Genomic DNA, 16,302 nt, shown 5'->3' on the forward strand with positions numbered 1-16,302 from the left:
CTTATGGAAACTAAAAATGGTGAAAAGGGGAAGAAGTTAAGATTTGTTTATAAATAAACCTAATAATAATCAAGTGAAAATGGAAAAAGGTTAAAAAAAAAAAAAAAATTTGAAGAAAATAATTTGATATGGAAAATAAAAAGATCAAGTTAAAAGTCTTTTTTTTGGGGGGGGGGAGGTGGGGGTTTGGTTTCTTGTTAGGCTTATAAGATGGTGTGTAATAGTTGAGTTGAGTTGAGTTGAGTTGAGCTGAGTTGAGTTGATGTTAATGAATGAAATGAGTAAACAAGACAGTAAGGAAAGATGAAAAGGAAAAAAAAAAAGGAAAGTTGTTGAAAGGACGAGTGGGATATTGTTGATCTTTTAAACTAAAATCTGTTGTTATATGGAATAGTTGTAACCAAGTATGTATGTATGTATGTATGTAAAGTTGTTGTTGTTGTTGTTGTTGTTGTTGTTGTAAAGAAACAAATTTAAAACTTGAAATTCCACAAAAAGTACAAGGACAATTAAAAACAAGAAGATTTTTGTTATTAACATTTTTTTTTTTTTTTTTGATCTTCTCCTTCTATTTACATTTCATCCTAATTAGGTAAATATATTGGGAAACTCTTCCGTTTTTTAAAACAGAAAACAGCAATGACCCAATGAACCCGATGACCAGTAAAAGTTCATACATACAGGTGACTACTACTACAACTTAATTGCTTGGATTTGATATCAAAAAAAGGGGTAATTTCAAATTGCTAAGGTTTTGTTATGTTTTTTACCACAACTAGACAAGTTAATTACTTTGATCTCATTAAATCCAAATTACACCAAGACACACGTTAAACAAAGGTGAAATATCATACACATTTCTACTGCAGTTTATACATAACTCTAACCGTTTTCTCCGTCATGCAATAGAAGAAAAAGAAAAAGAAGAAGAAAATCACTTCTTGCAGATCATAAAAAAAAATATACCATACAATAACAAAACTAAAATTGAATAATGTATAATTTATAAGAATTGGGTCACGTGATAGACATAGGGTTGTGAAGTATTGTAGTAAGGGTTGGGGTATAACACTGAATAATAAGTACAGTTCAGTTTTGAAAAGTTAGGAAATGAATTGATTTTTTTGCAAATAATGAAAAATACCTGTTTTAAAAAGATTACACGTTATTTCCATCCTATACATTCAACAAAATACTATTAATTCAGGAATCTCCCTTTTCATATTAGTATTAATAGAATCGAATAACTTAAAAGAAAGCAATAAGAAAATTGTTGTTTGAATTAAAATGGTGTAGTCATCATATATATAAGACTGAATAATCGGCATAAAATAAAATTCCGTTAGGAGGAGAAGAAGAAGAAGGAGGAGGAGGAGGAGGGGGTACAGTTGGTGTGTAAAAAGAATATTTCTCGAATAATGAATGAAAACTCGGAAATACCATCAATAGGTATTATTACTACTCGATTCTTGAAAATAAACTTGTAAAGAAATTAAAGATTTAAAGTTGATCTTTCTTCTTGGTTCATCCCCGGATTTTTTAAAATATTTCTAAATCTCCCAATTAATCTAATCAGTACGGAAATACGAAAAAAAAAAAAAAAAGGACAAACGATCAGAGTAAGATGAACTATCCCTTCCTCTTCCTTTTCATTTCTACAGAACCAACTATAATTCCATATCCGTTTATATTAATCTATGATAAAGTATAGTGGAGAAGAAGCAATACAATCAAACTATACCCACCCTCTTCCCCCTTTTGTAAAAGATCTTTTGTTTTTCCAAGAATTGATTTCATTTCAAAAGACAAGTATCAAATGAAATAAATAAACAAGATCAATATATTACTTAGTGGTGGAAAAACTATAATTATCTTGACAAGATTATAGTTATTAGGGGGGGAGGAGAGGGGGTGGTGATTAAAGAAGGAATAAGGGAGGGGGAGGAAAGATAAGATGATTAACAGAGAATGGTTATGATTATCATCCATTATTTTCCGTTATTTCAAACTATCTTCTTCCCCCTCCCCCCCCCTACTAAGCACGATTGGTAGCAACAAAGTATTGATATCTTATTTTTTTTTTTCAATCGTCTGATGATTTCAATGACAAAAAAATGATTGTGTTTTTACTAACAAAAAAAAAATAGGAATTATAATGATAATAATGATTTATTATTCATACAGATTAACTATTTTTGTTTTCGATAATATGTACTTTACAATTATGGGTAATATAGAGGGATAGATAGATAAAACACAATCAAAGTGTTGGCATTGTTAACCCCCCACAAAGAAAAAAACAAAAAAACAAAACAAAAGATCGCGTCTTAGTTCTCCTTATCTCCCCGTCCTGCTGCTTCTGAAATGGTTAAATGGGAACGTAGAGAGGTTTGTGTCTGTGTTTGCGTTGATTCTATTTTATTGCTGTTGTCGTAAACTAGAAAAGTATATATGTATGTATGTATGCATGTATGTAATAAATAATAGTTGATTAAAGAAGAATATGAACAATTACCCCATATTTTAATTGAAAAATGAAACTCCGGGTAGTGGGGTTATACTGACTGACTCTCTACTTTCTTTATTCCAAACTGCATACGAGTTTTTTTTTTTCATTATGTCTAACTTTGTTTCTTTGTTTCTTTCTTTGTTTCTTTCTCCACAAATTATTTTTGATGAAAATTTCTTGGATTTGAGTTGATCTCTTCTTTATTCAGTAGTAATCATTGAGTCGGTTATGTTTGCTTTCTAATTTATGTAAGATTAATTACAATTGATTTCAGACAGTAAATAGTTGGTAGCTTACTGTTAAATCTTCTTCCACCCCCCCCCCCCCTCCTGCCCACACTCACAACTTAAAGAGATATTTAATCGTACTATATCATACTTATCCAGCATTAAATATACGACAACAAATATTTAATTGATTTTACATTGAAAAAAAATCGGTTTATTAGAAATGGTATATACCATATTACTACTACGTGTTATTAGAAGTTTTCATTGTAGAGTAGATTATTACTGGTATTAATTTTTTTTTTTTTGTCTTTTCGGAGTTTTAAAAATTATGTCTCGTATTTCCGTTAAATGTCTGATTCTATATATATCACCGACCAACCGACCCACCCACTACTACTACTGCTGCTTCCCTTTTAACCATATTAATTTCTTTCAAACTACCAATTGAATAACTTTTCCCCTTGTAGGTTGTGAATTGAATGCTATTAGTAGTGAGTGGTGGGTAATTCCTTTCATTTTTTTTTTGTTGGTGATGATTTTGGTAGCCGTTTTATCGGACTTTTTACGCCACACACACGAGGCGCATTAATCACCGATGTCACAATGTCTTTGGGAATGGAATGAAACTCACCACCACTTGTCACCACCATTTGTCACTGGGTATGGCCATTTCTATAATATCTCGAGCTTCACTAAATTTAGGAGTTTAGTAGAAAAAAAAAAATCATAAAACTTGTGGGTGATGAATAATCAATAGTTTTTGACATTTTAAGTACAATTAAAAACCAATTAATCACTATGCCGTTGGTCTAGTATTTTTTTTTTTTCCTTTGCTTTGGATTATATATATTTATCTGTTATTTTAATGGCTTAAGATAGAATGTGAGGTATTTTGTGACGTTGGTAGTATAGTAGGTAGTATCTATATATCAACCACAGTCACATTTCAAAAAGTTTCTTGGTGTAAAAGAAGGTGTTTGTTCTACAATACATTCTCAAACACCAACCCACCAACACCACCACCATCTAACTCAATAATGTAAAACAACAAAAAAAGAACAAATTTAGTAGTTTAGTTTAGTTTAGTTTAGTAGTAGTTTTGTAAGAAAAAAGGAGATGAGGTGAGAATTTTGTTGGTTTGTTTTTGCGTCTACTTTTTTCTCTCTCTTGTTCAACCCCGCAACTGTTTGTGTATCAATTTTTTGGTTTTTCTCTCTTATTGAGAGATGATGATGACGATGACAACAACAACAACAACGGCGACGACAATTTTTTGGTTTTTTTTTATTTTGTAATTCTGGTCTCAGACATTACTTTCTTTTCATCATCAGCTGACCACATCTCAATTGTTGTGGTTTTTGATGTTGTCCCACTAATTACTATTAATACTTTTTTGGTTGATAGTGGCTTTTAATTGTCATAAGTTAGTACACTTTTGTTGAAAGTTCATTAAAAGAAGTAAAAAAGTGTTGGGTAATTTTAAATAATTGGTACGGTACGAGGGATACATTTTGTAATGTAAGTGAAATTCAGACATTTTTTACTTTCTGCATAAACAAACGACAAACAATTAAAAGAAAAGTCCGCTCTCTTCTTTTGCTTTTCACCCACTTTTCACTCTGTTTATACGTTTTTTGTACAAGATTTCCAGACAGACCAACCAAAGTTAGAAGTTCATGGTTTGAATAATAATAAGAATAAGAATAATAATAATCGAGGTAAAAGTTCAATTTTTGATTATTTTAATGTATTTCCTGATCAATACCCCCTTCGACAGTCAAACTCCATAACCAGAGAAAAGGAAAACAAGCCCCTCCTTCCCTCCCTCTTTCCTTCTTTCTAACAAAATAGGATAATTATTTTTTCTTGCGGTTGGGGGGGTGGGTTCCTTTTTTCTTTTCGCATCCAAGAAAATTTTTTTTTTCTTTCTCAACTCCAACTCCAACTCCAACTCCAACTCAGAAAGAGGAAAAAAACCATGAGGTTTATTTTAATTCTGTGACGCTTTTATTTCTATTTTTCACCCACAACCTCAACTTGCATTACATAAAGAATTAATTTCAATTTCCATTTATACACCACTTAGTCTTAGTATGTTAGTCTTCTCTTATTCTTCTCCTGTTTGTTCTTCTTCTTCTTCTTCTTCTTTTGTAAAAGACTATAAAAACATCATTTAATTCCCACTTGTATAAAATAGTTTTTATTTTTTTTTTTTTCCCATCAACAACTTAGATAAAGTTTTAGTTCTTTATTAATTTTTATTTCTTTTACATTTTTTTTTGGAATTATCTGTTTGTTTGAATAACAGAATCAACAATTAAGATAGAGATAAATATCAATATCAATATCAATAGACACTACAATAAACTTTTAACAACACACATAAATAACTAACTACTACAACTACAACTACAACCACTACACTTATCAAATCATGTCAGCTGATTTAGAAAATCAACAACCACAAGATCATCATCTTATTATTGAAAACAAGGGTGATAACAGTAGCAACCACCACCACCACAACAACAATTCAACATCACCTTATGATCCTCATCATCCAATTACTAAAATTGAAACTGATGGAGATTATGTTACTTTTGGTAATGAAAGATATTTACGTTCTGATTTAGTTGAAGCATTTGGTGGTACTTTAAATCCAGGGTTAGCTCCACCACCTAAAAATGATTTTGCTAATCCTGCTCCATTGGGATTATCGGCATTTGCTTTAACAACATTTGTTTTAAGTTTAATTAATTGTGAAGCTAGAGGGGTTACTATTCCTAATATTGTTGTTGGATTGGCATTTTTCTATGGTGGTGCTGCTCAATTAGTTGCTGGTATGTTTGAATTGGCCGTTGGTAATACTTTTGGTGGTGTTGCTTTGAGTTCATACGGAGGATTTTGGGGTGCTTGGGCTGCTATTCAAGTTGATTCATTTGGTATTAAAGCTGCTTATGCTAATAATACTGAAGAATTACATTATGCTGTGGGGATATTTTTAATTGGTTGGTTTATTTTCACATTTTTCTTGATGCTTTTAACCGTTAAATCTACTGTGGCATTCTTTTTAATATTTTTCTTTTTAAGTATTACATTTTTATTATTGGCAATTTCTGATTTTACTGGTAAAGTGGCAATTAAAAAAGCCGGTGGAGTGTTTGGTTTAATTACTGCTTTTGTTGCTTGGTATAATGCTTATGCTGGTATTGCTAATCCTCAAAATAGTTATATTACTGTTAAAGCTATTCCATTACCAGATTTACAAGATCCAACAAGAAAAAATAAATAAAATAATTGGCCAAGTAATCAATCAATCAATCAATCAATCAATCAATCAATACTGGTATTGATTTTTTTTTTTAATGATGAAGATTTGATTTTTTTATTTATTTATTTAATGGTTCCCAAACTTTTTTTTATTTATTTATTTATTTATTTAGTCCCCCCTTTTCTATCCCCTTTTATCCCGTTTTTTAATTTTATATAATAATAATACACACAATAGTCAATGGTTAATAAGTTGTTGAAGTTGTAGATCTTTTTTAGTAGTTGTTGGGTCTGTGTGTGTGTGTGTGTAGATTCCATAAAATTCAACGTATTGAAAAACTCCGAGAGAAAAAGACCGAAGGATAGAGAAGATACAAATCTACCATGGATGGGTGGGGGTGGTGCGTGCGTGTAAATTAAGACATCAAATATTTTTCAGTTTTTATACTCTCGCTTGCTTGTTGTTTGGTCGTGTAAGTTGTACTAAGTGTTCTTTTTTTAGTTTAATTTGTGGGGGTCATTATTTGTTTCTTATTAGTTGGAAAAGGGAAAACATACGTTTGATTAATTCTTAGACACTCATGTTATGTTCAAAGAGAGTTTTAGTTTGTTCAGATCTTCTTTCTTGTAAATGGTCTAAACACCTTTACCATATTATTCTATACGTGTTCTATTCCATTGAATTCCAATTCATTCCAATAGTCTATAGAAAGTGAGTGAGTGAGTTGAGTTCATTCTTTCTTTAATTTTCCAAATATGCAATTAATTATATTTCTGATTATATATATATGTATATATATTATATTATATATTGTATTGTATGATATTCTGTTGTTTATGTTATTCCTTTTTTCCAATGATTTTATAAATAATTGAATGATATCTTCATTGCTTAAACCAAAAGATTTCCCTTTCCTTTCCTTTGCTTTCCAATTTTCTTATTTCTTTTCTTATTTCTTGTTTTTTTTTTTTCCTCTCTGCTTCCTCCCCTTTCTTCTTTTAATCAAATATTGATTCAAGTTGAATTAATGCATCAATATTTTGATCAATATTAATAAAATCTAATTTTAAATTATTTAATAAATCAGATTGTAATTTTTTAAAATTTATCCCTAAATCATCACTACATAATAATAATAAATCTGGTTTTAAATTTTTTAAAATTTGTAAATAACCTTGAAAATTTGAACATTTTAATAATTTAAAATTTGATTGATCTTTATAAAATGATGTATTGGTATTGGTATTGGCATTATCAGTATCAGTATCCTTGGTTTCTATTATTGGTAAATCATCTTCATTTAAATTTGGTGGGATTATAAATATCATATTTTCCAGATTTATTAATATTTCATTTAATGGTAAATTGGATGATAAAAATGTCGATGATAACGTAATAGCAATAGATTTATTAGAATATCGTTTTGATATCCTAAATTTTGGTTTCAACTCTATATCAGTACTACTTCCATCTAGTTCTCTTTGCTTCTTATCTTTATTAGTGGGAGTAGGAGTAGGAGCAAGGTATGTGGAATATAGTTTATAGGTTAGAGCAATTGCTGAAGTGGCTATTAATGCTGAAACATATAATTTAGGATTCCTAGAAGCTTTTCTTGACATCATTATTAATTGGAAAATAAAATAAAGATTAAAGAATTAATTAACACTTGTTAAAAGATATATATATATATATATAAGTTATAATGGATAACTATAAAAAGAAAATGTTGAACAGAAAAACAAAAGCAAAAGCAAAAGCAAAAGAAAAAGAAAAAGTCAACCACTTTTTTATTTAATTGAAATTAATTATTATTTCTGAGACGAGGCCATTCTTCTTCTTCTTCTTCTTTGCAATCTAACCCTCAATATGTTGAGTCACGTGATACAATTATAGGCACGCTTTTTTTTATTTTTTTTCTTTTTTTTTGTTTTTGTTGGGCAAAACTCCATTTCCATTTTACCCCCTTTTTTTTTTTTTTTCTTTTCAACAATATTACTGCGAATCATAGTGATTGTATTGGGGGTCTCTTGTCTTCTTCCCCGCCGCCATATTCAATTTTACCCTCTTTTTTGGCCAACATTTAATTTTGTTAATTATCATCATCATTATCATCACCCCCCCCCCCCCCCCCCCCCAATTTGAAATTTGTTAATACTTGATACTTGATTTAAGGGGAGTGTTAGGCGAGGGGGGGAGGGAGGGAAGGGGATAAAGAGGATAATGATAAAAATGAATGAATGTGATCTTAGTAGGTATCATCTATTATTGTCAAACTACCCAGATCATGAAGAAGTTAGACGCTCATATTACAGCTCTTAAATCAAGCATTACGTAATTAGTTAAGACTATTAAAACTCCGAAGAACTCTTAGTCAAGTTGACTTATTTAATATCATCAAATTTATTGGTAAGCAAATAAGTTTTCTTTTATTGTAGGAGATATACCAATTGTCAATCACATTTGCTAGAGGAAATGTAAAAGAGTCACAAAGATTACTAATATTGAGCATACACATATATATAAGGAGGAGAATAATACTTAGACTTTAGAAAGTCAACATTTTTACCTTTTTTTTTTTCACAGTCAAAATCATTATCATTTTATTAATTTATTAAAAGAATCACAATTGTAAATTGCAACTTTAAAATTGCAACCCACTCACTTTTTATCTCCCTTTCTCTCTAGTTCACTTCACTCCACTCCACTGCTTCTCCTTTCAAAAAAAAAAAAAAGTATTATTGTAGCTGATCATCTTAGACAATTCACACAACATCTACAACTTAATTTTTGTTTAAACGAAAGACTCCATCTTCTATATAATATCATAATACAAGACTGATTCTTTTTTTTTTTACATTAACAATAAAATAACACTTGTTAAAAGGTGATTGGCTTGCTGCTTGGTTGGCCAGTTTATTTTATTGGTTCTTCTATAGTTTAGAATCAAATGATCTCCTCCTATTATATCCTGCACACAAAATAGCAATAATGATGGATACAATGTTGATGATGATGATGATTAATTTCTCATTCTTGACAACTAAATTTGACGAGAAATGAAATGAAATGAAATGAAATTTAATGAGATTATTACTACTACTTTCTTTTTCTTTTTTTTCTTTATTAATATTTTGAATAGAATTTGATTTTTATTCGAAATCAATACCGAAATTATGTGTTAGTACTTTTTTAGTGATTGTTAGATTAGGTCCTTTTGATCCGATTAGTGTTAGCCACAAATACAAGTTCACCCCAGAGAATGCACTCTTTGTTGGTCTTGTTATTTAAGTTATGAACGGACAGTTGAGTCTTCAGATGACTTTTTTTTTATAATCTGATAAAGTTCCTATCCACTAACTTTAAGAAAATTAAACTTAGCGAATCAATTCTTTAGAAATTGATATTCTACTTATATATGAAAATTAATATATTTATATGTTTAAATTTTTGTATTTATCATAATTTATTTAATATGTAGATTTGAATTTTTACTTCGTGATTAAATCAGATTTTGATCAGAAATCAACGCAATAAACTATCATGATTGAGAAGATTTACAAAATTTTCATTTTTTAACAATTAATTAGGTATTGATTACACGTTAGAATAATGACTTCAGATCTTTTCAAAAGGAGAAGGAACAGGTTAAAAACATGTAGTGTTGTTGTTGTTGTTTGGCTAAGAATAGATAAACCCTCTTGATGTAGTCGTGTGGATCAGATCAATACCAATGACAAAAAAAAAGAAAAAAATTTTTTTTCCTCAGTCATCGAGAAATTAGAAGATGACTAGTAACTAGTATATATAAGAATAGCATTTCAGTTATTCCTTTTCCTTTTTCTTTTTCTTTTTCTTTCAGATTGATAAATCTTCAACATTAATTTTGTATAAACTATCCTCTTGGATGGGGTGTGATTTTTTTTGAAAAGCGTATATGTCACCACGTTTCAAATATTGTAAGGAGCGCCAATATACTTTCTTGGGAAATGTTAGTAGGATCAAATCTTACAGGAAACCGTTTCTTTGATTAGCTGTGCTTTTCAAATTAACTACTAATAAACTAAAACAAATCATAGCAAGTTGATTCTTTAGAAATCAACATTTTAATTCTTTTTTGATGTTTACATAATTATAATATATATATATATATATGAATAAATCGTTTATTATCGTTTATTAAAATGACTTCAATGTAGAGCTTTTGTTATTGACACAATGTAAATATCTAATAATTGTTAACTGAAATTGATTAATTAAATATCAAAAGAGAAGCAGTATCAATAATGTATAACCGATACCTCTATAGGTGCCTATTATCCTTAATTAATGACACGCACTTACATTATCTCCATTCATTTCACTGTTATAAGAAGATCTTTCAACATGCAAAAAGGACAAACCTGACTCTAATTAAAATACTTCTCTTTACTATTGATCATGTAATAAATCATCTCTCATTGACACTACACATAACATCTCTTCTGTTGAATTGCGTTGTGCCCCGCTAATAGTAAATAAAACACTGTGTCATACTAACATCAAAATATTTGCCATAACATTGATATACTTTAGTAGTTGGTTTTTTTTTTTTTTTTTGCCGTTCTATAAGTGCTTTACAGATTAGGTAATTGAAGATGCGCTTTGATCTAGATTCCGTTTTTTTTTTTTTTCTTGTTCTTGTTCTTTTTTTTTTTTTGCAATTTGATTTTGATTTACTTTTCAACTTCTTATTGGTTTAAAAGTTTGGTTCATGATGAATATTTGACTCTGATAGATAGTATGTAATATATGGTTCTCTTAATTTTGGACCAGCTGTTAGTGAAAAACGAGCTTAACCTCATATTTTTGGAAGTTGAGGTGGTATCAATAATATTTATTTGCGCCCCCCCTCCTCACAGATAAGAGTAATTCATTCTATCAATTGCAATAATACAAAGGGAGGGAGGGAGAAATTCATAGGTAACAATCAAGGATCTACACGATTGAATATATTGATAACTCCATCAATGAAAAACAAACTGGGATATTTAAACCGATAATATAATAATACTAATCATATATCCCCACTTTTAAAGTATCTTATGATGAATGAATTGCAAATTGAAAAAAGATATGATTGAAAAAATAAAATTTATTATTAGATAATTGTTATTATCAACAAAGAGGATATATGGCTATCAATAACAAATTATTAGTCAATTCATTGATAGAGTTGCATAATCAAAAGGGCGCTACATAATACTTTTTATGACTCTTGTTTGTTATTACTGAATTCTCTCTGATATTGATATGCAAACGAATATACAAAAGAAAGCGGATCTTATTTAAGGAACACGGGCGCGCAACCAATATCTGTTTTTGGAGTAAGATCCCACCTTCCTAATTGGGAACGTCGAACCGATTAACAACACTCTCACCCACCCACCCACAGTATTAACAAATTTTGTATGCAAGATGAAATTTTTCATTTTGATAACGAACCAAACCAAATAGATTGATTTAATTAATTAATTAACTGATATGGGGGAGGGAGAGAGAAAGATTGATGAAACTTTTTCTTCTATTTAAAAAATTATAAATAGTTATGATATTTCTTCATAACCTAATTCCAATTTTCTTTTTCTTTTTTCAAAAAATAGATCTTCTTTTCTTTTAGTTCTTTATAATCATTCATTCATTAATATCCAATTATTTGCCAATGTCATCATCATCATCATCATCATCATCAACTATTCATCCTTTCCATCCAGTTAAAGATTATGAAATTAGATTAGCTTCTAAATTAGTCAAAGATGCTTATCCAGCATCAGCTAATGTTCATTTCGTTCAAATTGATCGAGTTGATCCCCCTAAAAAAGATATGAAACAATATATTGTTGCTGAAAGAGAAGGTTTACCATTACCTAAAATTCCTCGTATTTTATATTTATATTATTATACCAATACTATGGAATTCAATAAAGCATTGGTTAATGTAACTATTGGTCATATCATTACTAAAACCCAATTACCTAAAGGTGTTATCGGTCCATTATTACCTGATGATATGATGGAATGGGAAGAATATTGTAATAATCATCCAGCTGTGAAAGCAGAAATTGCTAAATTGAAATTACCATCTGGTTATTCCGTTAGAAATGATCCATGGATTTATGCTACTGATGATGCTAATGAAACAAGACCATTAATTCAATTTTATATGTATGTATTAGCAGGGAATGGTCATAGTGAATCAAATCATTATTCATTACCATTGAAATTTTCTCCCGTGTTTGAATGTTTCACCAAGAAATTCATTCGTATTGATTATTTACCTGGTGGTTTTGATCATAAAACTGTTCCTACGGGTCCATGGCAAGAAGTTCCATGTGTTCAATATCATCCTGATTTAAATGGTGAAACTCAAATGAGAGATGTTAAACCATTATTGATTTCACAACCTGAAGGTCCATCATTCCAAATTATTGATGGTAATAAAGTTTTATGGCAAGGTTGGGAATTTAGAGTATCACCAAATTCTAGAGAAGGTTTTGCTATTTATGATTGTTGGTTTAAAGGTAGACAAACATTTTATAGAATTTCCTTATCAGAAATGACGGTTCCTTATGGTGATCCAAGAGCTCCTTATCATAGAAAACAAGCATTTGATTTAGGTGATTGTGGATTTGGTGTCAATGGGAATAAATTGGCTTTAGGTTGTGATTGTTTAGGTGTTATTAAATATTTGGATGGTCATGGTATTCATGCTAATGGTGAACCATTTGTTATCCCTAACACTGTTTGTATGCATGAACAAGATGATGGTTTATTATATAAACATGTCAATTATAGAACTGATAATGCTGTTGTTGCTAGAAAAAGAATTTTCATTGTTCAAACCATTGCCACCGTGGCTAATTATGAATATATTATTAATTTGAAATTTGTTACTGATGGATCTATTGATATTGAAGTTAGAGCTACAGGGATTTTATCTACTATGCCAATTGATGAAAATGTTAAAGTTCCATGGGGTACAATTGTTGGTCCAAATGTTATGGCCGCTTATCATCAACATATTTTAGGATTTAGAATTGATCCTGCTGTTGATGGTCATATGAATTCGGTTGTTTATGATGATGCCATTAAATTACCACGTGATGAATTTAATCCTTATGGAATTGGATTTGTTACTGATAGACATTTTGTTGAAAAAGCTGGTTATATTGAACAAAGACCATTTGATAATAGAACTTATAAAATCATTAATGAAAATGTCATTAATCCAATATCGAAAACTCCTGTTGGTTATAAAATTAATATGCCAGCTAGACAAATGTTATTAGCTGATCCTGATTCATTTAATGCTAAACGTGCCAAATTTGCTACTCAACAAGTTTGGGTCACTAAATATCAAGATCATCAATTATTTGCTGCTGGAGAATTCACTAATCAAAGTAAAATTGATACTGGTATAACTGAATGGGCTAATGGAATTGATCCAGTAAGAAATGAAGATATTGTTGTTTGGGCCACTATGGGATTCACTCATATTCCAAGAGTTGAAGATTTCCCAGTTATGCCAGTGGAAACTCATAATATTCAATTGGCTCCAGCAAATTTCTTTGATAGAAATCCTGCGTTAGATTTACCTCAATCAAATAATGGGTTTAATAAATCAGTGTTGGTTGCTGATAATAGTGATGAAAAAGCTTGTTGTAAAAACAAGATCTAATCAAGAAGGCTAGTTTGGTTTTATATTATTTAATWTATATGTTTATATGTTTATATGTTTATATGTTTATATGTTTATATGTTTATATGTTTATATGTTTATATGTTTATATGTTTAATTTGTTTCTTTGTTTTAAATATTATCAGAATTAGGGTTTTGAATCTGTTACATGTAAAAGAGTATTTGTAATTACTGTCTTTAGATTATTATGATGGGTGATGGGTGATGGTGGTGTAGTTCTTTTTTTTTTTTTTTTTTTTTTTTTGCAGCCAAAAAATTGGACTACTACAATTGAAATATCAAAATTTCTTGATATTTCCCAGCAATACTCTTAGATGTATTAAAAGGTGACATAGTTTTTGATCATATTAGTAAGTGTTTAAATATTGTAAAAAGTTATCAATTGACTAACTAAATTGAAGTGATCACAGTTTAAAGACTCAGAATAAACATAACTTTCAATGCATATAAACAATCCAGATTGAATAAACTTTCCACAAACAATTAATCTAGTAACTTTTAATTTGTTGAATTGTATTGAATGGTTTGTTATAGTTGTTGTTGTTGTTGTTATAGTATTGTTGTTGTTGTTATAGTATTGTTGTTGTTGTTGTTATATGTTTACTCCACACTTTTCTTTTCTCTCATACTTTAATTTCATCACACAAAACCACCATTGATTTACTTTTAAAAAATGTGAATGTGATAAAAAAAAATGTTCAACCAACAATTTTATGAATAATAAATGAATATCCTCCTACTTTGATTGGCTTGCTTCTTTTCAATACTTTTTTTTTTTCATTATTCTCCCATTTATCTACCTGTCCATCATGACTGATAAAACTAATTTTCCTACTACAGTATTTGTATCTGGTGCTTCTGGATTCATTGCTCAAGAATTAATCAAACAATTGATAATAAAAGGATATAATGTTATAGGATCAGTAAGATCCACCACTAAAGGAGAATCAATTAAATCCAATTTAACATCCTCATCAACCACACAATCATTGAATAGTGATTTGTTTAATTATACAATTATTAAAGATATTTCATCACCAGGAGCATTTGATAATGTATTAAAACAATATCCCGAAATTGAGATTTTTTTACATACAGCATCACCATTTCATTTTAAAGCAGGAAATATTGAACAAGAATTATTAATTCCTGCAATTAATGGTACTAAAAATGCCTTATTGGCAATTAAACAATTTGGTCATAAAATTAAACATGTAGTGATTACTTCATCAGTAGTTGCCGTTGGAAAATTTGGGAAATTTCCTCGTACCAGTACGGGCTCAACATCATTGTCTTCATCAGTGGTGGTTGCTGATGAAAATTCATGGAATCCAATTACTTGGGAAATGTCATTGAAAAATCCTTTTTATGGATATTTTGGTTCGAAAACTTTTGCTGAAAAAGAAGTTTGGAAATTTTTACAAATTGAAAATCCAAAATTTAATATAACGACAATTAATCCAGGTATGGTATTAGGACCACAAGCATTTCCCATAAACAACCATAATGGTGGTGGTGCTGGTGGTGCTGGTGGTACTAACAATTTAGAATTGAATACTTCATCACAAGAAATAGTTCGATTATTGAATTTATCAACTGTTGATGATGTTAATAAAGTTAAGATTTCAACTAAAGTAGAGAATACATTTATTGATGTTAGAGATGTTGCAAAAGCTCATATTATAGCATTTGAAAAACCTAAACAAACTAAAAATAAACGATTACTATTAATTGAAGATATTTATAATGAACAAACATTACTTAATATCATTAATAACAATTTTCCTCAATTAAATTTACCAAAAGGTGAACCTATTACTGGTCAAATTGATGAATCCAAATTAAATAATACTTGGAATACTACACAAACTAAAACCATTTTTGGTGATAAATATATTGGAATTGAAAAAAGTGTGATTGATTCAGTTAATCAAATTCTTGAAGCTAAGAATGAGGGTAATCCTCAATGTAAATTGTAAAGAAGTATGATGATCTATAAACGAATAATATATGACCAAGAAGTAACTTCATTTTGATTTGTAGGTCATAACGGCTATAATTCCCAATTAGGGGTAAGTAGCTCGCGAGATATAAACTCTGGAATTTTAACTTCGAAAGCCAAATTGCCACCTCTAATCAAATATGGAGCAAACTATCTTTGAACAGTTAAGGATTCTCCGGATATATATGAATATTAAATAGAAATAATTGTGTAGTGTTGATTTGCGTTGATTATTCTACTCCGATTCTTTTTTTTTTACCTCGCTAATCAAAAACGCCTGCTTACTAATTAATAAAGGTTAACTAACAAAAAGGTTGGCATAATTCCGTACAAAACACAATTGTCGATGTCAGACCATAATTATAACAAATGACGAAATGGTGAAACTTATTGTTCTTAGTGGTGGTAATGGTGTTAACAAAACAAAGGACAATATCCAATGGCAAAAAATTATAAATTTCTTCGAACATTTATAAAGGGGGTGGGAGGTTGAAATTGAATGGCAAACGAGGGAAAACTATAAAAACCGTTGCAAATATTGTTGTTATTGTGTGG

At 29.6% G+C, this 16,302-nt stretch overlaps 4 protein-coding genes across 4 annotated transcripts; 3 read left to right on the forward strand and 1 right to left on the reverse strand. All coding sequences in view use genetic code 12, as the record gives it.

Moving 5' to 3' along the window:
* Nucleotides 1–5,173: 5,173 nt before the first annotated feature.
* Nucleotides 5,174–6,031, forward strand: FRP3 (putative ammonium permease; the record flags this gene model as incomplete). The annotated part of the gene is made up of 1 exon (XM_705203.1): nucleotides 5,174–6,031. One exon carries the CDS (start codon nucleotides 5,174–5,176, stop codon nucleotides 6,029–6,031), a length of 858 nt encoding a protein of 285 aa, XP_710295.1.
* Nucleotides 6,032–7,008: 977 nt separating this feature from the next.
* PEX22 (Pex22p) lies at nucleotides 7,009–7,632 on the reverse strand (the record flags this gene model as incomplete). The annotated part of the gene is made up of 1 exon (XM_705204.2): nucleotides 7,009–7,632. The coding sequence occupies one exon, from the start codon at nucleotides 7,630–7,632 to the stop codon at nucleotides 7,009–7,011; it is 624 nt and encodes a 207-aa protein (XP_710296.1).
* Nucleotides 7,633–11,708: 4,076 nt separating this feature from the next.
* AMO2 (Amo2p) lies at nucleotides 11,709–13,724 on the forward strand (the record flags this gene model as incomplete). The annotated part of the gene is made up of 1 exon (XM_705285.2): nucleotides 11,709–13,724. The coding sequence occupies one exon, from the start codon at nucleotides 11,709–11,711 to the stop codon at nucleotides 13,722–13,724; it is 2,016 nt and encodes a 671-aa protein (XP_710377.1).
* An 830-nt stretch (nucleotides 13,725–14,554) lies between these two features.
* Nucleotides 14,555–15,724, forward strand: CAALFM_C206710WA (uncharacterized protein; the record flags this gene model as incomplete). Its single annotated transcript, XM_705284.2, has 1 exon — nucleotides 14,555–15,724. One exon carries the CDS (start codon nucleotides 14,555–14,557, stop codon nucleotides 15,722–15,724), a length of 1,170 nt encoding a protein of 389 aa, XP_710376.2.
* Between the last annotated feature and the right edge of the window lie 578 nt (nucleotides 15,725–16,302).

This window comes from Candida albicans, chromosome 2, assembly GCF_000182965.3.
Source record: "Candida albicans SC5314 chromosome 2, complete sequence".
In the NCBI taxonomy this organism is placed as follows: domain Eukaryota; kingdom Fungi; phylum Ascomycota; class Pichiomycetes; order Serinales; family Debaryomycetaceae; genus Candida; species Candida albicans.